General features: G+C 31.2%; 1 protein-coding gene across 18 annotated transcripts in view; it reads left to right on the forward strand.

Moving 5' to 3' along the window:
* Mbs (Myosin binding subunit) overlaps positions 1 to 27,947 on the forward strand; it is a 155,825-nt gene that overhangs the window by 100,956 nt on the left and 26,922 nt on the right. For 15 of the 18 annotated variants that reach the window (XM_065504461.1, XM_065504463.1, XM_065504475.1 and 12 more), the window contains one exon: positions 1,097 to 1,153. In XM_065504461.1, coding sequence (XP_065360533.1) covers positions 1,097 to 1,153 — 57 coding nt within the window. Of the gene's footprint in view, positions 1 to 1,096; positions 1,154 to 23,839; positions 24,039 to 27,947 lie in introns of those variants that run through there. The other 3 variants (XM_065504470.1, XM_065504471.1, XM_065504469.1) reach the window with 3 other exon arrangements.

The raw sequence follows: 27,947 nt of genomic DNA on the forward strand, positions 1-27,947 counted from the left end.
TATTGTAAATCCCGCAAAAAAAAACTTAATCTATAATTTTCCTTTATTAAAGTTTGACCGAATACTGGTATTAGGCCAATTTTTTACCTAATCTGAAACCGAATATTCGGTCTATTGATTACAATTGATTGTTAAATTGTTAATTTTTGCCATAATTGGACAAGTTAAGTGATATGTTTGCTCTTCAAATATCGCGGGACTAATGTGTTTAAACCAACTGACTGAAATTTCCCGCAGGGAATACCACATAAACTTTATTTAGCACCGTGTGATGCTATGCTTTGGTTGAATCTGAATTCGCTCACCAATGCCGAGACTCTGTCCAAATAAGACCTCGAAAGCTTTGATTTTGTGATGGCCCCTATATTAGAATCGTGCCGACCATTATGGCTCTGCTGGCTGTCTTTGACTTCATATGAAGCCTGAGCAGGATTGGAGTTTTGTAGGTTCCGTAGGTTAAAGGCAAGATACAGCACCACTTCAAATTAACATGTTCATAAACCTACAGAACATATTAAAGTAAAATTGGCCTTAAATCTAAGGTATTTAGTTTTCTTATGTAGATGATGATTTGGTGTCAGTCACTCTATGTACCACAGTTCTGTTAGGCATTATGGACTCGTATCATCTAAAGATCAAAATAATTATTTTATTGTGATCTGCCATACAAATGTGTACTTTAGGTTTGTTTTCCAAATGATCAAAGGAGAGTTTATTAAACTGCTTTACAAGTTATAAACTAAACAATTATCTTTTCTTACATATGATTTAAAACGTTTTGTTTTTCCACATCACATGTGGCATGTACAAATAAAATAACACACATGGTCAATATCCAATGATATTTTCTTAATTTAAACATCTTTCGTTTTCGTTCACAAAATCCCATAAAACTTTTGCTGCTTTTGTTGATATTGACCTTGACTTTGGTAGTTGAAAATTTAAATAAAAATTTTTACCATACAATCAACATTTTGGACGATTTTGTGTACGATTGTTTAAATTATTTTCATTTCATTACTTACGTCAATATTTATAATTTCATTATTTTTATTCGGTTTTTAATTAAATTTCTGTTTTGTTTTTTCTTTTACAGGAATTAGATCCAGAGAAACAAGATTCTGCCAATGATAATGAAGAAAAAGAGAAAGAGGTGAGTTGTTAGTTTATAATTGATTTTCATTTAATATTTTTTTCTATATTTTTATAAAACTGAATGCAAATTTCTTTCAACATCGTTCAAAGTGTTTAGTTTATTTATTTATTCTGTGTTAAATTTTTCAAAATTTGTGTTTTGATAAATTACAAGTACATGGGATATAAAAATATTTATGGATTTACGATTATGGTTAAAAATAATTCTATTTGATAAATGGCGCAGTTTACGAAAAATCTATACCAGCTTATTTAATGTGTTCAAAATTTATTACAATATTAAATATGGAAAATAAATATATTTTGATAAATTTTGTTTATAAAAGATATTCACTATGTATTGGGTGTATGACTTAAAAATGCGAGAGTTTTTAAATGTTTTAGCTTTTATTTTGAAACATTTGTACAATATAAATTTATTCAAGGTATGGCCTTTTCCCATCTTGAAGGCAACATATGGATTCCGAGCTAAAAGAACTGATCATCTTTTAAGGCTAAGAACGAATTAAGTCAATATCGAACACTCTGTTCTAAAGTGAAGTGAATCCCAGAGATACCGTTCTGCATCGGCCGGGGCACGGTCTGGACTATAAAGCGGGTGAGGCGAAACTTCCCAACCTCTTCATTCTAAATACTTTTTAAAAGTTATTGCAACATATGGCTGAGCGTTGTCATGATGGAATATTACGGTTTCATGTTTGACCGAATATTCTGGGAGTTTTTCGGCAAATGCTCGCTTCAAACGAATCAGTTGAGTTCGTTACAGGTTCCTTGTGATGGTCTGGTCTGATTTCAGCAGCTCATAATAGACACTTATGCTCAGAGAATTGCCTTAGCTCCATGGCTATTTGGCATTGGTGTCGATTCGGCTGGTTGTCCGGGCTTCACATACGATCTCTTATGCTTCGCAAGTAATGATTTGGTCCAAAAATGATTTTCTTTTATAGCCTTCAAACATCATTTCTGACATGCAAAATCGTGTTTTAAGGTCTCTCGGCTTCAATTCGTATGATACTCAATTTCCCTGCTTTTGGATGAATCCAGCTTCTCGCAAACGTTTTAAAATTGCTGCTTGAGTAGCTCCAAATGATTTTGCATTCTCTTGTTGAGTTTACAACCATTTTCATGGAGTAACGCCTCCAATTCTTGGTCTTTAAAAGTTTTTTGTCTGGTCTGAGCGGTCTTTGTCTTCCGTAAAAAATCATCACCGCACAAACCATAGGTTGCGGGTTAAAACCCATGGAACACATTCACTTTAAGCTTTGGTGAGCGATCGGTGAGTTTCAGCGTCACTTTTTTTCAAATTAAATTAGTAAGGCAAAACTTCCCGCATATGACGCTTTGTTGATCGGTCCATAATTTGGCGATCGGTTGATCGGTCCATAATTGGACATAGCTCCCATATAAGGCACACTTCCCATCATTGACACCGTGTATACCCTACACGGAGTCAATGATCGGATTATATGATCGTGCTTGACTGACTATAATTTCTTACTTGTTTAAGTTGTAATTATTTCTTGTTGGTTTTCCGGCACCTCCAAAACAGATTCCTTTTAAATCTATTTGATTGAACTGGTTCAAATCTGTTAGACATACAAGTTCATTGGAAAATCATCTGTCACCAAAACCAGAACATCAATAAATTAGAACTCGTTTTTATATCCTTCAACTTCGTGAGAAGGGTATATATAAGTTTGTCATTCCGTTTGTAATTTCCACAATATAATTTTCCGACCCTATAAAGTTTATATATTCTGGATCCTTATAGATAGCGGAGTCGATTACGCCATGTCCGTCTGTCTGTTGAAATCAATTTTCTGAAGACCCCAGATATCTTCGGGATCCAAATCTTCAATAATTCTGTCAGACATGCTTTCGAGAAGTTTCCTATTTAAAATCACCAAAATCGGTCCGAAAATGGCTGAGATATGAGGAAAAATACTGGACAACTTGGATTTTTTACCTATTTTTGACCTATATATGGATTACTAAGTCATTAATATAAACAATATGAATATCTAATGATAGATATTTCAAAGACCTTTGCAACGACGTATATAAGACCATAGTAAGTTGGACCTACAATGGTTAAAAATCGGAAAAATATTTTTTAACCCGAATTTTTTTAAAAAATTAAAAACCAAAAAAATTTTTTTAAAAAACCAAAAAAAAATATTTTCAATTTAAAAAAAAATTAAAATTTAAAAAAAAAAATTTTAAATTTAAAAAAAAAATTTTAAATTTATAATAAAAATTTTAAAATTTATAATAAAAATTCAAAATTTTAAAATAACAATTCGAAATTTTTTTTTTTCAAAAAATGAATTTTGTTTACCTAAAAATATTTCAAATTTGTATTTTGAAGTATAATTTTTATTTAAAGAATTCTAAGATTCCTAGTTTTCGATTTTTTTCATTTAAAAAATTACTTTGAATAATTGGAAACAGGTGGCTATTATTTTAATTGTGTCAATTTAATATATTCATGTTAAAATATTTTAAAGATAATCAGAAAAGTATTTTGAACACAAAACTTGACGTTAATGAATGAGGATGGACTCTCTCTCAATAGGTTCAAGTGTACAGAAATGTTCACTGTCGTTTAATTTGTTAACAAAAAAAAAAACTGACTGCTTAATTTCAAACCCACATGATTTCAATTTTGTTTAATATTTATTACGCTTAAAAATTCTACACTTAAAATGTCTCAAGTATTTAGTGTGGTGTTCATTAATTTTACGAAATATTTTGTTTACGTTTTTGTCCCTCAAAATTATTATATTTCGAATATTTTAATTTCTTTTAGATTTTGCATTGACCCGAATTTTCTTGTCCTAAATTGTATTTGAGCGCAAAATAGTATCTTTAGTTTAGTTTAATGTTTTAAATGAGCTACAAAAATAATATGTATTTTTTTTTAATTTATTTAAACATTTTTACGTGTGCTTCAAAATTGAAAAAGAAATTTAGAAAATAATTAGATTTTAATGAAGAAAATAAAATATGTATTTAAAAAATCATATTACTCATCGTAAATAAGAAAAAATAATAATGTTAAGCCTTTTTTTCATTAACAAATGATCAATGTTATAAGATTTACTATAAATTTTCTTTTAAATAGTTTTTTAATCATATTAATTAAATTTTAATTTTATTTAAACATTCACCTACAAAATCCATTTATACACTAATCCTAATGTCATTGCTGATCATTAATATTCGGCATTAACATTCAAATTTTGCTGTTAATTAATTTTCTATAAAAACCTGACAAAACAAACAAAATTCTATGAATTGTGCCAGACTCAATGTCCGACTGTCACCCGCCAAAATGTGACGTAAACAAATTTTGTTTAAAAAAGTATTTAAAATTTACAACTATTTTACAACAATTTAAACAATAATTAATGAAATTTTTGTTGAGAGCCCCCGGGGTATTTCAAATTAGGAAGAGGTGAATTGTAATGATCTTTAATTTTTGCTTGTGTGGTAAATTTTTTTTGTTAATTTTCTTGGACAGTAATGACAGAAGACAATGGGGGGCCATATTATTAGTTTTTTTTTCTTCTCTCTTGTTTTCTTTTTATTTAAATGCTGATTGACGTTGACATGTGTACATTTTCAAATATAAAATATTGACCATATTACGAGTACATACATGTGTATTTATTTAATTTTTTCTTTTAATTTTCTTTTCTTTTACTTAACTAACAAACATCTGTTGCAAATTTATTTTAATTTGTCTTTCTACGTAATATTGGGATTATTAGAAATTACATTTTTAAAAACGATTTTTAGAAAATATATTGCTTAGGAATTGAGATCATTTTTATATTTAATGCAGAAAGAAGTCCAATGAAATTGCACAAATTTGTAATATTTCGATTCCATTTTTAATTCTTTACGAATTAATTCATAGACTTTATTTCATAGTACTTTAAACGTATTGAATTATTTCCTTTGGAAATTCATTCTTTATAGAATTCAAAACTTATTGAATCATTGGAGTTTTTTTGAATTCAAATCCATTACGAAATGGCCAAATAAAATTCATTGAATAGTTAAATTTATCTTCAATTCAAATTTACAATATTTTTAAAATAGTAGAAATATTTTCGTTAAATTTGGATAAGATCTGAATTAACAAAAATTTAACCATTCAAAGGTTGAATGAATTCTATTCAAATACAAGTATTTGAATGAAGCTAAAGAATTTGATTTTTTGTTGAATGAAATGCTGATATCTTTTAATTCTGAAATAAGATTTTAGTGAAATAATTAATTCGAAGGTCTGGCGTTAAGTTGGCTATCGGTTGTTATCTGAAAAATTTAGACCTAGTAACATCCCAATCTACAGTTTTAATAGCTTATGATCTTAAAAGTCCTTATCAACCGCTTTACGAAAATTAATGAAATTGTATAGCGTTGTTATAAGTCTTTTAATTGTGGTTATAAGTAGTTGTCACTCTCTTATCAAAATTAATGTTTTGCGTTTTTCACTACATAGGGAATTCTAAGGAAAGCCAGCCCGAGACGCCAGTATTATTTTGTGTCTGTAAAAATGTTCGGTCTGTAAATTTTCAACTATCTGCATATTTCTGAGAATTCCGTATGCATCACTGTCAATTAAACTTGTTGGATGGAGATGATTAGTTATTAGTTCATTCATTAATGGAAATGTTTTATTCTGAACCTTGAGGCGCTACACCTTATCAGAATCTCCTCAACCGAGAAGCATTTTAAGCTCAACTACTAAAGAATTTCTCAACAATTTGAAATTACTTAGTTTACCAGGATTCTCTGGTAAACTGCCGTTATACGTTTCTCTGGTAGGTGAGGATGCTGCTGATCTGCATGTCTTCTTGAAGATATTCTGTCTTAACGACTTAACCTTCAACCTGGGGTCAATTTCAATATCTTTGTGAGGGAATGATAACCTTCACAATGTTTTAGAATTTTTTTTTTATTGTTTTTCAAAATTGTTTGTTATTTCGAAATAGTTTTTTAATTTTTTTTAAAAAAGTTTTTTTCAAATTTTTTTAAAAAAATTTTTTTTTTTGGAAAAAAAATTTATGACAAAAAAAAATTTTTGATGAAAAAAAAATTCGGGTCAAAAAATATTTTTCCCGATTTTGACCCATTGTAGGTCCAACTTACTATTGCCTTATCTACATCGTTGCAATGGACTTTGAAATATCTATCATTAGATCTCCATATTGTCTATATTAATGACTTAGTAATCCAAATATAGGGCAAAAATAGGTCAAAAATCGAGGTTGTCCCGGTTTTTTGCTCATATCTCCGTTATTTATGGACCGATTTTGCTGATTTTAAATAGCAAACTTCTTGAAAGCATGTCTGACAGAATTATTGAAGATTTGGATCCCGAAGATATCTGGGGTCTTCAGAAAATTTATTTCAACAGACACACAGACGGACAGACAGACAGACAGACGGACATGGCTTAATCGACTCCGCTGTCTATAAGGATCCAGAATATATATACTTTATAGGGTCGGAAATGAAAAATGTAGAAATTACAAACGGAATGACAAACTTATATATACCCTTCTCACGAAGGTGAAGGGTATAACAGGTAAGAAAGTACCCTACACTAAATAAATAAACAAAAACATTTTTCTTTTGAAATTTCAATAATTTGTATTCGTGAGTGATTTTCGGAATTTGGCCATATATAGGAGCTATGACCAATTATGGACCGATCATAATGAAATTAGGTCGAGTGATTTATGTCTATATGAAAGTTATTTTACATGAATACCAACATTTTTGGGAGATTTATGCACGTTAAGGTGATTTTCGGAAGCTGGTCTTATATGGGAGCTATGACTAATTATGGACCGTTCATAATAAAATTTGATGAAATAAATTCCGTATATATTAAACTTATTTGGAGCGAAATTTGTGTAGATATCTATATAAATTAAACATTTATGACCGATAAAGTCCAATTTCGGGAGGACATTTGTATGGGGGCTAGGACCGATTTCAGCCAGTTTCAATAAGCTTCGTCCTTGGGCCGAAAAAACGTTATGTACCAAATTTTATCAAAATATCTTCAAAATTGCTACCTATACTTTGCGCACAAGGTTTACAAGGACTGACGGACGGGCAGACATCGATCGGTGTACAATCAAGTTTCTTATACAATTTCAAACAAAACAGAAAAAACGTTCCATAAAGTTATTTGGTCCTTATAAAAAGTTATAATCATCTTAATTCGGCCATATATTGGGTGTATAACATACAAATGCGGGATTTTTTAAAATTTTTATTTTTTATTTATTTATAAATTTATTATAATTTAATTTACAATAAATCTTAAATTCTAAAGCACTAGCAGCTATGGCTATCGGCTTGTTTTATTTTTATTTTGAAACATTTGTACAATATAAATTTATTTAAAGTATTGGCTAATCAAGCTAATTTCGGCTACTGTGTTCTAAAGTGAATACCAGAGAAAGCGTTTTTCGGCCAATGCTCACATCAAACGAATTAGTTGCGTTAGGTACAGGCTCCCTGTGATGGTCTGTCAGATTTTAGCTGCTCATAATATATAGATCCATTTTGTACCCACCAAATACAGAGAACTACCTCAGCGCCATGGATATTTGGCTTTGGTGTCGATTTGGATGGCCGGGTTTCACATACTATCACTTACGCTTCGTATTAACGTCGTATTATTTTTTTTAATAAGGCAAAGTGGTATGAGAAATCTGTAACTTCTAAACCCTTACGCCGATTTGAATGAAATTTCACATGCACAAAGAGGAAGTGTAGTCGAGTTTTGAATTTGGACATCATGAGCCCACCAGGAGCGGGACCAGTGGTTCCCAAAGTGGGACACCTCGGGTATGTTCAATTTTTAAAATGATCCTATTTCTTCGTTTGTGTTACGATTTAAAACAAATTACACATATAGAATCTCCTCGTCGAGCACTACATAAAACCTCCTCGTAGCTATCAATTATCTCTTATAGCTTAGGAGATATTCGCATTTGAAAATTTAATTTTCAACATTTTTACCCACCCTACTCCAGTTTTTTGGTGACCGCGGTTCCAAATCTTCCCCGATTTTATCCATTTTTCTTTTATAGAATTAACAATAGATCTATATATTAAATAAAGAAAGAAGTGTTTAAAAATCATGACTGAGTCCAAAGTTATATTCATTTGAATTAAAAAAATAATAAAAAAGGCGATTTTTCGCAATTTTTTGGGGAAAAAAGTACTTTTATTCTTTTTAAGTTATCTAAAAAATTTCTAAGAGGATGTATAATGAATTTGTACTTTTTGAAAAGCTAACTTTACTTCAAATATTTTAAATGAAAAAAATTTATACTTTTTGATACCTAGGGGACCAGGTCCATTCAAAAATGCCTATTTTTAATGTAAAATTCAACTTTAGGGCAAAAAATCTCAAATCGCAAACTCGATATCAAAATATAGTAACCTATTTTAGATGGCCCAATATGTTCTTAATCATTTTGTAAAGGGTTCCGATAACCCCGCCCGTGGTATGGATATTATAGCAAAAAACCAAAAAAATACCATTTTTGGAATTTTTCAATACTTTTTTGGGAATTGCGGGATTCCTGATTATAAATTTCAAATTTTTTTTTTATTTTTCCATTTTCAATAAAAAAATCTATATAAGTGTAAAATTTCATTAAAAAATATTCATAAATCAAAATTTTATTTCAATTTGAAAAATTTGTATCTATGCAAAAACTCAATAAAAAGCATTTTTTGTCATATTTTTCAAAAAAGTATTCCATGAATTTTTTTAATTGTCAAAAGTTATATACATTTTTGAAAAGTACCTTGTGTTTTTTACGTGTCAAATAAATTAGGGAAAACGCTATAGCATTCAAGCAGTATTTCAGACATACAAAATCGTCTTTCAAGTTATCTCAGCTTCAATTCGTATGGTACCCAATTTCCCAACTTTTAGATGAATCCTGCTGCTTGCAAACTTTATGAAATTGCTGCTTGAGTAGCTTCCAATGATTTAGCAAGCTCTTGAGTTTGACAACAATCTTCATGGAGTAATGAATTGGATGGCCTGGGCGATCTTTCGTGTCAAAATCACAACTTCTAATAAACGTAATTTGAACAAATAGATATCTGCGGTGTAAAATACCCAGGTGATAAATTTACCTAAAAGGTTACTTGACATTAATTTCAAATCAATATATCTCTGATAGATACCTATTTGTTGAAATAGATGGCATGAAGCCATCAAACCATCTCTTAGGTGAGCTATCGGTGTGCTTCAACGGCACTTTGTTTCAAATTAGAGAAGTAAAGCAAAACTTCCCGCATGTGACGCTTGGTGGGCACAAAATTCGACATTTTCCAAGCAAAACTATTTTTATTGTTTACACTATAATGTTCAATAACTAAGTGAGAATAAATGACAGATATGTACCCTAGGTTGTCCCGAGATTTTTTTTTTGATTTCGCTAACGCAATACCTCCTAAAATTTGCGTAATTGATCGTAGATTACCAAAATGATTTTAAAAATAAAATGAAACTATATATTTAGGGCTCTACCGATCTTCAAAGTTTTGAAAAGTAGTTATTTTCATGATTATATTTCGCTATCCTTAAATTCGACACATATAAATATGCCACGACTATATATAAAAACGACACTACAAATTTGCTAGATACTGTGGAGTTCGTTTATAACGTATACCGGTTTTAACGATTTTTTTATAAAAAAAAAATTCCGGAAAAAAAATTCCTGACCCAAAACATTCACTTTCAAATTATATACCAATTATTACGGTTAGTCATTTATTATAAGTTTTATTTTATTGTACATTAATTGGAAGTATAAAATATATCAATAAAAACAAATTGTATCTCGTTTTTTTTTTAAGCATACGGTTCAGGTTTGTAAAAACGTTTTCAAAAGTAGAGCCCTCAAGATGGCATGTAATTCGATTTTTTTACTTTTACCGTAATCTGTGTAAAATTACGCAAATTTTGATACCTCTTGTGAAAGTGTAGCTCGAAAAAACATGTTTCTCATCCAAAGACGTGACAGCCTAATGTACCCTTCAAAATGGCATATACGTTATTAAAAACCAAAACCGCGTTCAAATGATACGCCATCCAAATATATAAGTTGCAAATTTTATGACGATTTTATAATTAGTTTTTAAATTAAACGAATTTTAAACGAATGAATGTTAATTTATATAGGTACCAGCTAAATGTATGAAACTTTTCTCTAATTTATTTAAAAGTTTATCAGATACCATCTACACGCAGAGAAAAAACATGGTTCGACATGGTTACGACAACCATATTATGTTCTTTGTAACAATATATTGTCATAAGCATATAATTTAATTTCAACCATATTTTAGTTACTGTAAACGTTTATATTTTTATCGCAATTATAAATATGAATATGGTTTTCAGACAACTAAATAATGATAAATATGTAAACATATTATTATTATGTACAACCATTAAATGTTATGTTTCTATACTCGTAGTCATAATATGTTTAAGATGTAAACATAATATGTTTACAACAACTATATAATAATAAATAGGTAAACATATTTTATTATGTAGTCATAATATGTTTAAGAAGCAAACAAAATATGTTTACTTTTAATAGTCTTTTTTCCCACCATTTGTGAGTGTTGGTGTTTGTCTAAGCTATGTTATTTTTACAAGTAAATTTTGAGGTACCATGAAATAGCTCCCAAATGAAATAACTCCCAATGAAATAACTCCCTATGAAATAATTCCCATCAAAAATGAAATAATTCCCAAACTTGAAAAATTAAATAACTACCAAAGGGTAAAATGAATTTACTCCCAATATTCGGCGGTTTCATAATTTTAAAAATATTCCTCCCAAAAAAGCGAAATAACTCTCAATGAAATAAATCCCAATAGAAATGAAATAATTTCCAATCCGAACCAATTTATTTATGTGATCTAAAAAAAGGAACTTCTAAAGTGAAATTATTCCTCGCTTACCAAACATTTTTTGCATTGCCTATGGCGTAGCGCAAAGTTTTACTCCTCTGGGATGTGTCAAAAACTGGCTTCACTCAGAAAATTTGTTTTGCATTTCCGGCCTTTGGCCGGGCGCTAAGGTTTTCTCCTCTGCGGTGTATCAAAAACTGGCTTCGCTCAGAAAAGTTTTTTGCATTGCAGGCCTTCGGCCGGAAGCTAAGGTTTTTCTCCTCCGGGATGTATCAAAATCTGGCTTCGCTCAGAAAAGATTTCTTTCATTGCAGAAAGGTTAAGAAATCGTTGCAACCTGACAAAGACCGACGATGTAAAAATAATATTTTCTGAGCGAAGCCGGTTTTTGATACACCCCAGAGGAGAAAACCTTTGTGCCCGGCCGAAGGCGCAAAGGTTTTTTGGACTACAAGCATTAATCTGATCATAATATGTTGCTCTTAGCCGCCAACTAGCTCCCACTCCAACTACGAACCCATGTAAATACAAATCAACAAAGAAACACCTAAACTTCTAAACCACTTTCTTTGTGGTTATTAGTAATGTGGTCACGTTCGCTATAGTACAAATTTTGTAAGATCGTTTAGAATAGGCGTAATTATAACGATGTCGAGTGGTATTTGTTATCGTCATGTGACTTATTTGAAATTGTGGCTTGTAAATACAAATCAACTCAGAAGTATCTGGGGCCGCATTACCGCATTTGTGATTGAATGGGCTATTCGATATCGAATGCAGTAATTCGGCCTCTAATCTCTGGTTGCTATAATGAAATGGGCTCTGTTACTTTATACAAACTTAAGTTTACTGACAAAGATAATTACAATTTTTCAGTTGCTGCTTGTGGTATCTAAAAATATTTATTGCAAATTGGTAAATTTCCAATATTTTTGCTTTAATTGTCAATATCAATGAAATGTTCATTCGCAAATGTATGTTTTTATATTCAATAGCATAAATTAAATCAATTAATTTTTACACAAAAAATATGTGTGCAATCGTTCATTGAACTTTATTTATATTCACTTTCAAATGGATTCATGCCAATATAATATTGTATAATTTCCTATAGACTTCAAAGATGTGTGTGCCTAACTCACATGCAAGAATATTTATACAATGAAATATAAACACAAGCAGGAAGTTTCTTCAACTTAAAAACTCGAGACGTTTTTAATGGTGTATTATTTTGAAAATACTAAAATGATAATTTTTAAATATGATTTGGTAGGTTATAATGAATTTGGCATACTTTACACAGACATTTTTAGTTTAATATGATCAGTTTTCTTATTAATTCATATCAAACCTATGACAGGCGCGGATCCAGGGGAGTGAAAAAGGAAATTTTCCCCCCAAAACCGAAAATTTTTAATATAAACAAGTAAGAGAGCTATATTCGGCTGTGCCAATTCTTATATACCCTTCACCAAATTATACTTCAAAATAAAAATTTTAAATATTTTTAGGTAAACAAAATTTATTTTTTTCCAAAGTTGTTTTTTTAATTTTTTAGATAAAAAATTTTCGAATTATTTTAAATTTTTTTTTTTAAATTTTAAAATTTTGTTTTTTTGTTATACATATACCCTTCTCACGAAGGTGAAGGGTATAAAACGGAAGAAAAAAAAATGTAGAATAAATTTCACCCCCTCCCTCAAATGGCCTATGAAGACAACCTAAGGCTATAATGGTTCATTCTTGAGATCGTGTCGAAGTAATATCTCTTTTTATCATTTTACATATTAAGAATGAATAATTGGAAAGGCTTCTCATATTATAATAAAGAGATGTTCAAACATATTTGATCATAATTACACTGAACTTAAAATACCCTGCGATCAGTGTAGCCCAAAAATGAATAACTTTAGTAAGTGAAAACAAAATAAAAATTTTACAAATTTTGTTCCACTTTTTTTTTAAATTGTCAAGACTTTGTAGGCAATATTTTGTGAAAAAAATCTATTCAGTAGATTTGTAGATCATTGTCTCTTAACAATTTCAAATGCCTCTTGTTGAAAAATCCCTTCAAAACATGTTGTTGATGTTTAAATATTTATTTTGTATACAAAATGATGCTAAAAATAGTACAATGTTGTCGTCTACAAGTTTTTTTTTCTTTTTTCTAATAAAAATTCATTGACTTTATGAATCGGGCAGGCAGACGACTCACACAAAATGTTGTACACAATTTTTGGTGTTGGTGGCGTTGACCTAATCAACTTTTGGCCTGCATTTGCTTTTATTTTCTCAATTTAAATTTTTCATATTTATTTTTATTTATAAATTAATATTTATGTGTATTTTTTAAAATTTTAGTAGAAATATAGTATTTTTTTGTAATATTTTCGTTAAATTGTTAACATTGTTATTTTATGTTTTGTCTGTCTATCTGTCTGTATCTTATTTAATGTCTCATTTAATTTATTTTGAAAACAATGTTCGAAATGTCATTAAAAATATTTCCTTGTCATTAATCATAATTTATCACAAGAAAAAATTTAATAAAATTTATAAATATTTAAAGAAAAGAATCTCTTAACTAGAATTTAAAAATTTTTAAAAACACAATTTAAGGATTCAAACAATTCTGGTTAAATAGTGGTACACACTTTGTACAATTTAAATTTATTCAAAGTATTCACCCTTATCGTGGTTGGCGTAAACATCATACGCCTACGACAGTTTCGTACTAGATTAAGAAACAGTTTGCATTTTATCTTAAATCTAGTACGGAACAGTCGTAGGCGTAAGACGTTTACGCCAACCACGATAAGGGTGATTATCAATTGTTAGCTACGACCTTTTCCCATCTTTCTGGCAACATATGGATTCCGAGCAAAAAGAACTGCTCATCTTTTAAGGCCAAGAATGACCCAAGCCAATTTCGTATATTCTGTTCCAAAGTGAAGCGTATCCCAGAGAAAGGGTTCTGCATCGATCGAAACAAATAGTAGTCGGACGGTGTACGGTCTTAACTATAAAGCGGGTGAAGCTAAACTTCCCAACCACTTCATTCTAAATAGTTTTTAACAGGTATTGCTACATGTGGCCGAGCATTGTCATTATGGAATATTACGGTTGCATGTCTGGCTACATATTCTGGTCGTTTTTCGGCCAATGCTCGCTTCAAAGGAATCAGTTCAATTCAGTACAAGTTCCCTGTGGTGGTCTGATCAGATTTTGCTATCACCAAACACAGATAATTACCTTAGCGTCATAGATATTTGGCTTTGGTTTTGATCAGTTGCACTCGGTACAGGTTCCCTGTGATGGTCTGATCAGATTTCAACAGATCATTATAGATATAATCCTTTTGCTATCACCAAACTCAGAAAATTACCTTAGCGCCATTGGGGCTTCACATACGATCTCTTACGCTTCGGGTTATCGTAATTGATCCATTTTTGATCGCAAGTAATGATTCGGTGCAAAAATTAGTTTCATTTATAGTATTCAAGCACAATTTCGGACATGCAACATTTTTATTCAAGGTCTCTCGGCTTCAATTTCTCTACTGCCCGCAAACGTTTTGAAATTGCTGGACAAAAATAAAAAAGCGATATTATTAAGCACTACAAAGGCGGGTCCATAAGTCCGCGACTTTTAGAATGAAACACAGTTTGTTGGATAAAAAACAACTTCTTTGAGCTCTAAACACTTTGCCCAATGTTTCTGCAATTTGTTTTATCCCTTTCAAAATTAAGATTTGTCAAGGTCATCAAAATAAATATTTGTCTGTGAGACGATTTCACCGTTGGATTCAAATCTCTTTCGACCGAGCCATTTCTATAGGGGCTAAATTCGGAGAATAGGTTGGATGGATTTTTGTCTTGGAAACTGTACATATGGGTACATTTTTGTGCACCCGATTGTGAGCAAACGCATCATCCATCTTGCGGAAGCTTTCTCATGCCCAAGTGATCTTTCAAAATTGAAACGACTGAGCCATGTGAGGTAGCTTCCACAATCTCTCGCACTTTCAATCTCCGATTGCCCAACACCATATCGTGAATTTTTTCAATTGTTTCGGGTGTACAGACCTTAACTGGGCGTCCAGAACGTTCAGCATCTTCCGTGAAATGCAGTAAACCAATTTTTTACCGTTGAAATTGATGGTGCAGTGTTCCCTTAGTATTTATCAATATTAGCCTTTATTTGAGTGATGGTTTTTTCTGCAAAAAAATAATGGTTAATGAGCACACGAAATTCACCTTCATCGTGAGAAGGGTATATATAAGTTTGTCATTCCGTTTATAATTTCCACAATATAATTTTCCGACCCTATAAAGTATATACATATATTCAGGATCCTTATAGATAGCGGAGTCGATTAAGCCATGTCGGTCTGTCTGTTGAAATCAATTTTCTGAAGACCACAGATATCTTCTGAATCCAAATCTTCAATAATTCTGTCAGACATGCTTTCGAGAAGTTTCCTGTTTAAAATCAGCAAAATCGGTCCACAAATGGCTGAGATATGAAGAAAAAACCAGGACAACCTCGATTTTCGACCTATATCTGGATTACTAAGTCATTAATATAGACAATATGGATATCTAATGATAGATATTTCAAAGACCTTTGCAACGACGTATATAATACCATAGTAAGCTGGACCTACAATGGGTCAAAATCGGAAAAAATATTTTTTTACCCGAATTTTTTTTTCACCAAAAAAAAAAATTAAAACAAATTTTTTTTTTTAAATTTAATAAAATTAAAAAAAATTTAAATACCAATTCGAAAAAAAAAATTTCAAAAAATTAAAAAAACAACTGGAAAAAAAAAATTTTTACCTAAAAATATTTAAAATTTGTTTTTTGAAGTATAATTTTTTGAAGGGTATATAAGATTCGGCACAGCCGAATAAAGCTCTCTTACTTGTTTTTATTTGAATTGAAACTTCCGAAACCGATTCAAAAGAGGCGTTGCGCATACGCCACTTGAAACCTTATTTGTGCAACTAGTTCTTTAATAATGTTTTTTATTAGAAATTATCACCCTCGGATAATCACCTTCAAAAACACCTTCTTAGTAAAAGATTTGGAACTTGTTCATTTGTTCGTAATCATATATTAAAAAATCGAAGGGCTGGAATTTTTCTCTATCTCTCATTCCGCAGTTTGGTAATTGTTCCACGTCATTTCATTGATCAGATAAAACAGAAATGTATATCAGTCGTATTTTCAAGACATTTAATAGGACTTCCTTCATAAATTAAATCTATACACCCAGAGAAAAAACAACTTAAAGTCAATAAAAACTATATTGAATCAATAAGAAACATTAACGAAAGTCTAGTAATGTTGAAGTTTTTTATTTCAATATGGAAAAATATTAATTTAAAGTTGAATATTATTGATTTATCGTATTTTTGTATGGTTTTTCTATTATAATGAACATTATTGAATTAATATGACGCGTTCTTATTTTTAAGTTGCAGCTTTTCCCTTAGTATAGATTTAAATAATAAAAGTATTTTTGTAATAGCACTTTGGTCAAATGGCCTCCACGGTTTTGCAGGCACATACGCACTCTTCTCTATATTTTTGTATGACAATTTTGCATAAATTTGTATAAATTTCGTTGATGATGCATTGAATTTCCTCCTTCAAATCACGGGTGGTTGTGGACTTGTTCAAATAACCCAATAAAATCCAATAGTTTCGAAGTACATGACAGCAATCCCGCAATTCCCCAAACAATTTTGAAAAATCCCAAAAATGAGAAGTTTTAGTTATTTTGGCTATAATATTCATACCAGGGTCGGAGTTATCGGAACCCTTTACAAAATAATTAAAAGCATATTGGGCCATCTAAAATCGGTTACTATATTTTGATATCGAATATGCGATTGAGAATTTTTGCCCTAAAGTTTAATTTTACATAAAAAATAGGTATTTTTTGAATGGACCTGGTCCCTTCGGTAACAAAAATTTTAAATTTTTTTTTCATTTAAAATATTTTGTGAAAACTTAGCTTTCAGAAAGTATAAATTCCTTATACATCCTCTTAGAAATTTTTTGTGATAACTTAAAACAAAAAAAAATTCTTTTTTCCCAAAAAATTAGCGAAAAATTGGCTTTTTAAAATTTTTATAACTTTGGACTTAGTCATTATTTTTAAACAGTTCTTTTTCTATTTGACACGTACATATGTTGTTAGTCCAATGAAGGAAACCAATGAATCGGAAAATATTTGGATACGCTGTTATCAAAAAACTGGAGTAGGTTGGGTGAAAATATTGAAAATTTAATTTTCAAATGCGAATATCTCCTAAGCTATAAGAGGTAATTGATAGCTACGATTAGGTCTTTTGTAGCGCTCGATGAAAAGATTTTATATGTGTAAATTATTTGAAATCGGAACACAAACGAAGAAATAGGATCGTTTTAAAAATGTAACATACCCTAGGTGTCCTACTTTGAGGGCCCTTGGTCGCGCCCCTGGTGGGCCCATGAGGTCCACATTCAGAACTTAAACTCGACAGCACTTCTTCTTTTCGCATGTGAAATTTCATTCTAACCATTTATAAGTTATAGATTTATTTCCTTCTTTTTTTTCTATACCACTATGTGTCGCTTACGATAAAATTCGTTTACTGTAAAGCTGGAGGTCCACACTACGCGTCTTCGCGTCAAATCATTGCGTGCTTTTCATACCTACTTCGCATTCTACGCTTCAAATTACATGCGATGCTTTTTAAGCGTCAATTTTTTGTTTTATTATTAAAAAAAAATCGCGTTTTCTGCAGCTTTTATTTATTTTTTCACCATTAAACTTGTTTTAATTTATTAAAATTTAAGAATACACATTATAAAAAGAATATAAATTGTCAAAATCAGCTGACATGTTCGTGCGCCGCTTGTGACGCTTATAAAAGTAGAAAGTAGATCTACTTTAAGCATTCTACGCGACATGGCATTCTACGCTTTTGTACTTGTAACTTGCAGCGTACAAATATATTGATTCTACTTTTTTGACAGCCGCGTAGAATGCGAGAAAGCGTAAAACGCGTGGTGTGGACCTCCAGCTTAAAAGGTAAACATTGACTTACGATAAAATCTTACACCCTATTATTTTGAAGTTATTAACAATTTTGATATTTTGAGAACGCTAAAACATCAGTCGGTCCATAAAATTTTTGAAAATGTCGCTTACGATAATTTGGCGCTAAGGGCTCGATATATACTTTATAGGGTCGGAAAATTATATTGTGAAAATTACAAATGGAATGACAAACTTATATATACGAAGGTGAAGGGTATAAAAACTAAATTAAATTAAAGACAATTTTAATCGTAGAGAATATACATAGAGCGGAAACTCTCCTATCAAAGACCTAACTCAGTTGTCAGAAACCTAAGTGGTGAGAATGTATTAGTAGAAAAAACTATGTGAGAACAAAAGCAACACTCGTATGTGTGATTATTTTGAGTAAATTTTTTGAGTTTCTCCGCTCTATGTTTCTCTATGATTTGAATGATTCAATAAGGAATTTGTTCTATAAATAATGAATTCTCAAAGAAATGAATTTAATACATTTCAAGTACAATGGAATTAAGCCTATGAATTAAATTTTTTTTTTAACGTTTATTTATTTATCTATCGAATCTGCCTTACTTAGACCTGACAATAAGTAATAAAATCTTATAACTAAAATTAAAACTAAATGCTCTCTGACAGGAGCGTTGATGTACATATGGGCCATATCTTAGCGGGGTGTTAGATCCGCTCTACGAAGCCTTGATCTTGTTTGGGCCTGTGTGAGATGTCTTGCAAGCGGGTTCGGGTGGTTCCGTAATTTCATGATGTATTTCTCACGGACATTCTTGAATTCATCTTTAACTAACGGTACTTGTAGGTCTCTATGGATGTTCTATTAATTGATTTCGAAAATGGAATTCAGTGTTAATGCATTCGAACCTTTGATGCTAAGACAGTTTTGAAGATGTTATTTTTAGAATTTCTTTCTAAGTCAATCGATTTTAAGTTAGAGACACTGGAACATTTGAAGGATGTTGATGGTCCACATGTTTTCGGCACATAATACGTATAAGAATCGTATTTTACATTTGTCTTTTTCCCTTTTTTATAGTAAAACTTTTCGGTATTTCCTATATTCACCCCCTGGATCCGCGCCTGCTGTATGCTAAGACAGATGTTTTTAAATATTTCATTTTATCACATAAACCTTTTTATATCTTTCGTAAATTTCCAACTAGGTTTACAAAGCCACATTAAACTGCATAGTATTTTTTTATTAAGTGCTCCATCATCTCAATTTAATGCCATAAATATTTTTTTTTTAATTAAATTAATTATGAATTTGTGCAATTTGTTTTTGGCATAATATTGAATCATATTCAAAACAAGACAATATTTTCCGTTAATAAATCATTTTAAAAAAAAAGAATGTCTGCTTTTGGTTTCCTCAACAAGGAAACATACATATTTTTCAACACTTTTGTAAGTGGCACGAGATCGAATTGTTATTAGAATATTTCATTGTTCTTTATTGTTTAAATACTTATTTATATTATGTTTTCGCCGTCAAACTTTCTGTGGTTATTAATCAAGAAATGCGGCCGTCATCGTTACCGGTAATAATGCTGCTGCTGCTGCTATTGTTTCTGTTGATGGTATTTTTGCTTTTGTTTAAACACCATGAAATGAAAAATAGCTTTAAATACTGTGACTATCTCTATTTGTCCCCATAACAGGTGACGAAAATAACCAGCCCATACAAAATGACACATGTTATGTTGTATTGTACTAATTTTTGAGTTTCATTGCCCACTAAAGACAGACACCTAAACAGTCAGACAGACAGACATATTTAAGTTTATTGTAACATTTGAAAACCACAACATTTTCTATTCCCTGTATTTTTTTTAAAGTGGTTTTTTGGGGAGAGATTTTGTATTCGAATAAAATATTTTAAACGATTGAAATGAGCAATATAAATGAGCATTCGGAATGATGTTTCAAATTAAATTATTTAGTTTTTACGAGCTGAGCGGGAAATTAGAACATTGTGCGGGAGATTTAATGTGGTTAAAGCTGCCAGATTAGAAAAAGAGAACTATGAAATACAGTGCCAGACAAAATAAATGACATACTTATCTATATTCAAACAATTTGCAAATTGTAGTTCTTATTTTTTTTTTATAAATTGATTAAGAACTAGTTTTAAGACGAGTTGTAAAATGTATTTACATAAATGTGGCTAAACTTCGTTCCCTCCTTCAATACATGCGGTGGTCTTGGTGGCATAGACCTTTGATTTCAAAAAATCCTTTTCTATACCCTTCACCTTCGTGAGAAGTGTATATATAAGTTTATCATTCCGTTTGTAATTTTCACAATATAATTTTTCGACCCTATAAAGTATATATATTCTGGATCCTTATAGCGGAGTCGATTAAGCCATGTCCGTCTGTCTGTCTGACCCCAGATATTTTCGGGATCAAAATCTTCAATAATTCTGTCAGACATGCTTTCTAGAAGTTTCCTATTTAAAATCAGCCAAATCGGTCCACAAATGGCTGAGATATGAGGAAAAAACCAGAACAACCTCGATTTTTGACCTATATCTGGATTACTAAGTCATTAATATAGACAATATGGTATCTAATGATATATATTTCAAAAACCTTTGCAACGACGTATATAAGACCATATTAAGTTGGACCTACAATCGTTCAAAATCGGAAAAAAAATTTTAATTTTTTTATGATACATTTGTGTTTCGACAATCTCATGTGAGATTTCTGAAACCTAAATACTGCAATTTTGACGATTAACAAAGCCATACAAATGAGAATGAGCAATATTTGCTTAGAATGTTATTGCTCGAAACAGTGGCCGCCAAATTTTGTTATTCCGCATTTGAAAATTCGAATCTTGCGTAAATTTATTCTACATATAAAATTTCTTGACATTTGGATAAGAACTGAATTTTTTTAACATTTTGTAAGCCGTTCATTAGCCCCCATTCCAACTACGAACACATGTAAATACAAATCAACTCGGAAACACTTCAACCTTGAGTATGTTAAATTTCATTAACCGATTCACGACGAATTCAATCAAATTCAGGCGAGTTTGACAAAAGAGTATTCGAGCGATTTGGAGTTCTTATATGTAAGGTTTGACATGATCCACAATGATTTTGGTGCCCGCAAAACTAAAACTGATTTTAATTATATTCAATTCTACGCGTAGTTTGGGAGAAACTGCAGGGATAAAAAACAACGAAAATAAACGATTTTACAACATTTTATTAAATTATTTTATAGGTTAGAAGCTACTTTTTAAAGATTTTCTACGATGGAGGTCCAAAGGACACTTCAACAGTAATCTGACATCATATGTTCATCCCAGCAACCTTGGTATCTATCTTTCATCACTTTTAAATCTTGATGAAAACATTCTCCTTGTTTTTCGCTATACGATCCAAGTGTACTTTTATGCTCATATTTCATCGAAGATTTTCAAAGCTAATTAAAAGGGTCTATAACTAAGTCCTAATAATTTTCAGCCTTCTGATATTCTAAGGATTTTTTGACAACGGAAACAAAAGATTTCCAAGCCGCTGCTTTTAAATCATTCATTAAATGTATGACATCGTTGTCTTTCTATAAAAGTACCAGCTTCAAGTTTTTCTGTACTCAACATTGGAAACTTTATTGAAAGAAAGGCAAAACATGTATCAATTTTATGCTTCATAAATACCAATTTGATGTGGAATGGATGCAAAATTATCCTATTTCTGGAAACCAAAGGCGGGTTTATAGCATTTTGTTTTCCAACCGTCATGCTTTCTCTCAGATGCCAGTCTTTGTTGATACAATGGTCATGTTTTGCACTGCTGTCCTATAAACAGATGAAACACGGAAATTTAGTGTACCCACATTGTTGATCCAACAAGAATTTAACAATTTTGAAATCGTTGTTTTTTGAAACAAGATCTACATTTTAATACTACTCCTTTATTTTCGCAGAATCAGCAATAGGCACAGGCTGCATGCCTATTTTAAACTTCGTTTTGAGCAAAGCTGATGAATGAATATTGTTTATGGATAATCTTCATTCATCAGCGTTGTAGCTTGAGAGGCCAATTTTCCTTAAAGGGCCTCAAATGTTATTACAAAAGACTATATCATTTTCTGAGCTAAAAAGTGGTAGAAGTTCTTTTTCGCAACCGCAATAAAATAAGACTTTCGTACCTTGAGTTAAACGATTGCTTTCTTTGAGTCTAGATGTTAGCAGCTCAGATCTCTCTTTCGAAAGTTCAAAGTCTCTTATCAAGTCATGTAAGTCATCTTGTGAAAAAAGTGAAGGCGGCGTTAACTCATAAAAATCGCGATGACCGACGGTAAATCAGAATATGTCATTTTCCTTTTCTTCATACCATATAATTTAACAACACAAATATAGGAAATAATGTTCTGCATCGATAGAACGGGGCACGGGCTGGACTATAAAGCGGATGAGGCAAAACTTCCTAACCACTTCAATCTAAATACTTTTTAACAGGTATTGTACCATTTTTAAGCCAATGCTCGCTTTAAAACGAATCAGTTGCGTTCGTTATATGCGTTCCATGTGATGGTCTGGCCACATTGCAGCAGCTAATAATAGATAGGACCCTTTTGATCCCCACCAAATACAGAGAACTACCTTCGCGCCATGTATATTTGGTTTTGTTGTGGATTCGGCTGGTTGCCCGGGCGTCACATACGATTTCTTACACTTCGGATTATCATAATGGATCCATTTTTCATCGCAAGTAATGATTTGGTACAATTTTCTTTAATAGCGTGCAAGCATCATTTCGGACATGCAAAATCGTTTTTCAAGGTCTCTCGGCTTCAATTCGTATGGTACCCAATTTCCCTACATTTGTCTGAATCCTGCTGCTGCAACCCTTTTGAAATTGCTGATTGAGTAGCACCCAAGCTGTTGTTGAGTTTTATAAACATTTTCATGTAGTAACGCCTCCAATTCATGGTCTTTAAAACTTTTTTGGCCGGCCTGGGTGATCTTTATCTTCCGTGTCAAAATCACCACTTCTGAACCGCACACACCATATCTCGCACGTTGAAACCGATGGAACACATTCACCATAAGCTTTGGTGAGCAATAGGTGTGCTTCAGCGGCACTTTTTTTCAAATTAAAGACGTAAAGCAAAACTTCCCGCATATGACGCTTATTTGGTATAAAATTTAACTTTTCAAAATGACATACATATAAGTTAAAAACAAAAATCGTGTTCAAAAGATACGCCATCTATTCTATTGTAAATCCCGTATTATTAAGTCATACAACCAATAAAAAGATTTCAATTAAAAATCTTTTTGAAAAACATCACGTTAAATCTTCAAAGAATTGTCTTTTCCTCTTCTCAAATATATGCATTTGTACAAATTATTAATTCCTATAATCTGGCCGCTCTATTTTTCACAGATTTTTCTCAATTTTCCCAGAAAATCTTTTCTCATTTTATAAACATGTGGAATACAAAAATACCTCTCCAATACTGAGAATCATTTGCGGCGCATTTTCATTATGATTTCTTGTATATTTTGTTTTGTTTGAGGAAAACTTAGGGGGTTTTTATAAAAGAAATTTTCAAAATTATTATGAATTCAGTCAATATTTAGAGCTACAATTAAACGTTTGTTTATTCAAAATCAAAGAAATAACCAGAAAGAATATAAAAGAAATAAAATAAAATATTTATAGAGAAAGTTAGAAGAAAATACAAAAAGATTCAATAAATTATATAGAATTACTTTTAAATCTACGAAAAAAGCAATAAATAAAAAATAAACGGTGCCATTTGTTGTGGTATTTATTTATTTGAAAACAATAAAAACAATTTCGAAAATTAATAACAAAAAACAACGCATTTTAATAAGAAAATATAAATATAAATATCATAATTGTATTTGTCAAAACAAAACCACAAATTAATGTTTTAAATTACCTTAGTTACTTAACAGAAAATTGAGACAAAAAAAATGCATTAATATTGAATAATAATGAATATATTTGTATTATTCAACTAAATTTTTATTTATGTACATGATTGTTATGTTATATAAATCAATATCAATTTGGTTTTATTTAAATCGAATTCTAGCTGACAATATAATGATTTGTTGTTTTATAAAAGGTGATTTACTAAGACCGATAGAATTTGAAATTGTGAAAATTAAAACAAAAAAGTAAATTTAAAAAAAACAATACATGGCATTAACATTTGAAAATGATTTCGGACATATGGCCACCGCGGCTGTTCTTGACGAAGCGCATTCTGAACGTCCAATTTCGGGCCACTTTAATAATGGCCGTATGTCACGAATAACTCCAACAATGTTGGATCCAAGGCGCAAATTTGTTGCTGATTTATCTGCATAAACCAGTTGCTTCATGTGGCCCCACAGGAAGTAATCGAGAGGTGTCAAATCGCACGACCTTGGAGGTCGATTTCTCGAAATCATGTTATCGGCAAAAAAAAAATCGAGGGCTGTCCAGTAGCACCATCCTGTTGAAACCACATCTCGCCCTGATCAATGTCATCCATATTTTCAAACAAACAATTATTGATCATGGTTCCGTAACGATCTCCATTGACCGTATTTTTGCAGAAATAAGGTCCGATGATACCACCAACCTGTAAACCGCAGCATTTTTTTTGATGTAATGGAGTCTGTATGGTCTGTTGTGGATTGGTCTTACTCCATATGCTGCATTTTTTGTTTATTAACAAACCCTTTAAGCCAAAAGTGAGCCTCATCGATGAAGACAATTTTGCGATAAAACAGTTGCCTATAAGTTGCGCGAATCGATGACTGATTTTTAATGTATGTACTCGTAAATTTGGCAGCGTTGTTCCAGCTTAAATCTATTTATGATGATTTGCCAGAGTATACTGTCAGCTAATGTCAAAAAGTGAGAGCTGTATGACAGTTCGTTTGACAGTTAATCCTTTAGTTAGTTCTATCGAGCTTAAAAAAACACCCTTTTTAATTTACTTTTTTATTTATTGTTTTGTTGCTTTTGGTTTTGTAAATAATTTGATTTGTGTCGTTTTTTGGTTTTTACTTTGTCTGTTTAAACATAATTTTATTCGCCAGATCATTTACACAGATTTTATTTGAAACCATATTTGGTTTCCAAAAAAAAAAAAAAACGTTAACAAGTTTCTCAAAAAGCCATATTTGTTAAATTTTTGCAATAAATCTAATAAGTATTTTAGTGTTAGTTTCATTTTTGTGATTTGTAAATAAGAATTTCGCTTGTGGCTTCATTTTGTTATATACTTTGTGAGTGCGCTATGTGGTGAAGCAGGTGTATTAAGTTGGTTATAAAGTTTGATTTATTCGCCACTAATCGTTAGTCATTAATTCAAAAGTTTTAAAGCAGAACAGTGAAGCTGCAAAAAGCATAATTCGTTCAACAAATTCTAAACATTTTACACCTAACATGCAATTTTATTGAAATTACATTTCCAAATTCCGCAGTTTTTAAATCTAAATTGTGTAGAATTTCAGATTTCAAAATATTGTTAAATGTAATGTCATTGCTTTTTTTGGTCTGACCAGCTTTGCTCCCACCAAATACAGAGCATTACCTTAGCGCCATGGATATTTGGCTTTGGTGTCGATTCGGCTAGTTGGTCGGGCTTCACGAACGATCTTTAACGCTTCGGGTTATTGTAATAGATACATTTTTCATCGCAAGTAATGATTCGGTGCAAAAAGTATTATCTTTTATAGCGTTCAAGCATCATTTCGGACATGCAAAATCGTCGTTCAAAGGTATTTTGGCTTCAATTTGTACGGTACCCAATTTCCCTGTTTTTGAATGAATCCTGCTGCTCGCAAAACTTTTGAAATTGCTGATTGAGAAGCTCCCAATGATTTAGCAAGCTCTTGTTAAGTTTTACAACAATCTTCATGGATTAATGCCTCCAATTCTAGGTCTTCAAACGTTATTGGCTGGACTGGGTGATCTTTGTCTGGCTGGTTCCAATGAATTCAAAAATTAAGTAAGATTCAGTATAACAAGCCTTCGATTGTTCTTCGTTCATTACTGTGTCAATCGATTTGTATTTCATTGTTTCGCCAGGCAGTTTCAATTGAATTTGCTCATTGAGCTTGTTGACATCATAATTTTTTGGTGGCCAAAATGCAGGTTCCCACAGTCATTCCGTATACTTGTAGTTGGTTGTAAGGCTTGGAAATATCTTGTCGACAAAGGCTTGAATATTCATTTGCATTTGACAGAAGTTCAATTGGAATTTTTCCATTTCCGATGTCCAACAATTGTTTTGATAATCACCCCTATCGCGAATCAACATTTCACATGAAATATTTTCCCTTTTCCTTTTTTCGTTCATCAACTTCGTTCACGTGAAAAAAAATTCCCCTTGTTGTGAAATTTTTAGATGGAATTTTGTAAACAATAAACAGCTGTTACGAACAAAATCAACTATTGTGAATGTAAAGTTCATCATGATATTCCCTATTGCAATTTTCCCTTCGAGGGAAATGAATATTTCATGGGATCAAAACTTCACATGTTATTGCCGATAGGGGTGATTGTTTTGGCAGAATGATCTTGCAGCAAATGCAAACGCATATTAGTCGATAGCATGATTTTTTTCGACTCCGTGCAACAGGTATGAAGATCTCAAGCAAGCATTCAACTCATCTGCATGTATTGATCTATGAATAACGGAGAAAGTTTGGCGGAAGTAATCAGCAAGAAGAATCAGAGCGTCTCCCATCGTTTGGTTGTTTTTTCGAAAATCACGCATGGTCCGGTCGAACGCATTCATCCTAAATGATAATTTTGCACATTCTAAGGATTGTGACCTTGCCGGAGTTTTTGCTGATTTTGAAAGTTATCGATTCTGTCTGGTTCAAATTCAATGATGTTAAGCAACGAAATGAAAATTGTCATTGTGTGAACGTTGGGAATTCGGCTATTCTGAAGATTCCCCGAAAATTTCATCAAAATCGGTTCAGCCGCAAAATGTTTGCCTTGTTTTTGCCAAAAGTCTTCCATGATTTTTTTTAATTAATCTAAAAGAAGACAAAATTTCCTAACGAAACTTGTCGAAATTTCCCACTGTTCATCGTCGACCGTTTTTAGTTCTTCCAAATACTAATTCAAATCAAACCGTATCGTATAATTTTTTATACCCTTCACCTTCATCCTATTTAAAATCAGCAAAATCGGTCCACTAATGGCTGAGATATGAGGAAAAAACCAGGACAACCTCGATGTTTGACCTATTTTTGACCTATATCTAAGTCATTAATATAGACAATATGGATATCTAATGATAAATATTTCAAAGACCTTTGCAACGTATATAAGACCATAGTAAGCTGGTCTTACAATGGGTCAAAATCGGAAAAAAATATTTTTTAACCCGAATTTTTTTTCACAAAAAAAAAAATTAAAAAACAAAAAAAAAATTTAAATTTAAAAAAAAAAATTTTTAATTTTTAAAAATTTAAAAAAAAAATATTTTCAAATAACAATTCGAAAAAAAAAATTCCAAAAATTTAAAAAAACTGGAAAAAAAAATAAATTTTGTTTACCTAAAAATATTTAAAATTTGTATTTTGAAGTATAATTTGGTGAAGGGTATATAAGATTCGGCACAGCCGAATATAGCTCAAAACATATAGACAAAATTTTCTAACCAAACAAACGAAATAGCAAAGTAACACTAAATTC

Source organism: Calliphora vicina, chromosome 3 (assembly GCF_958450345.1).
Source record: "Calliphora vicina chromosome 3, idCalVici1.1, whole genome shotgun sequence".
Lineage (NCBI taxonomy): Eukaryota > Metazoa > Arthropoda > Insecta > Diptera > Calliphoridae > Calliphora > Calliphora vicina.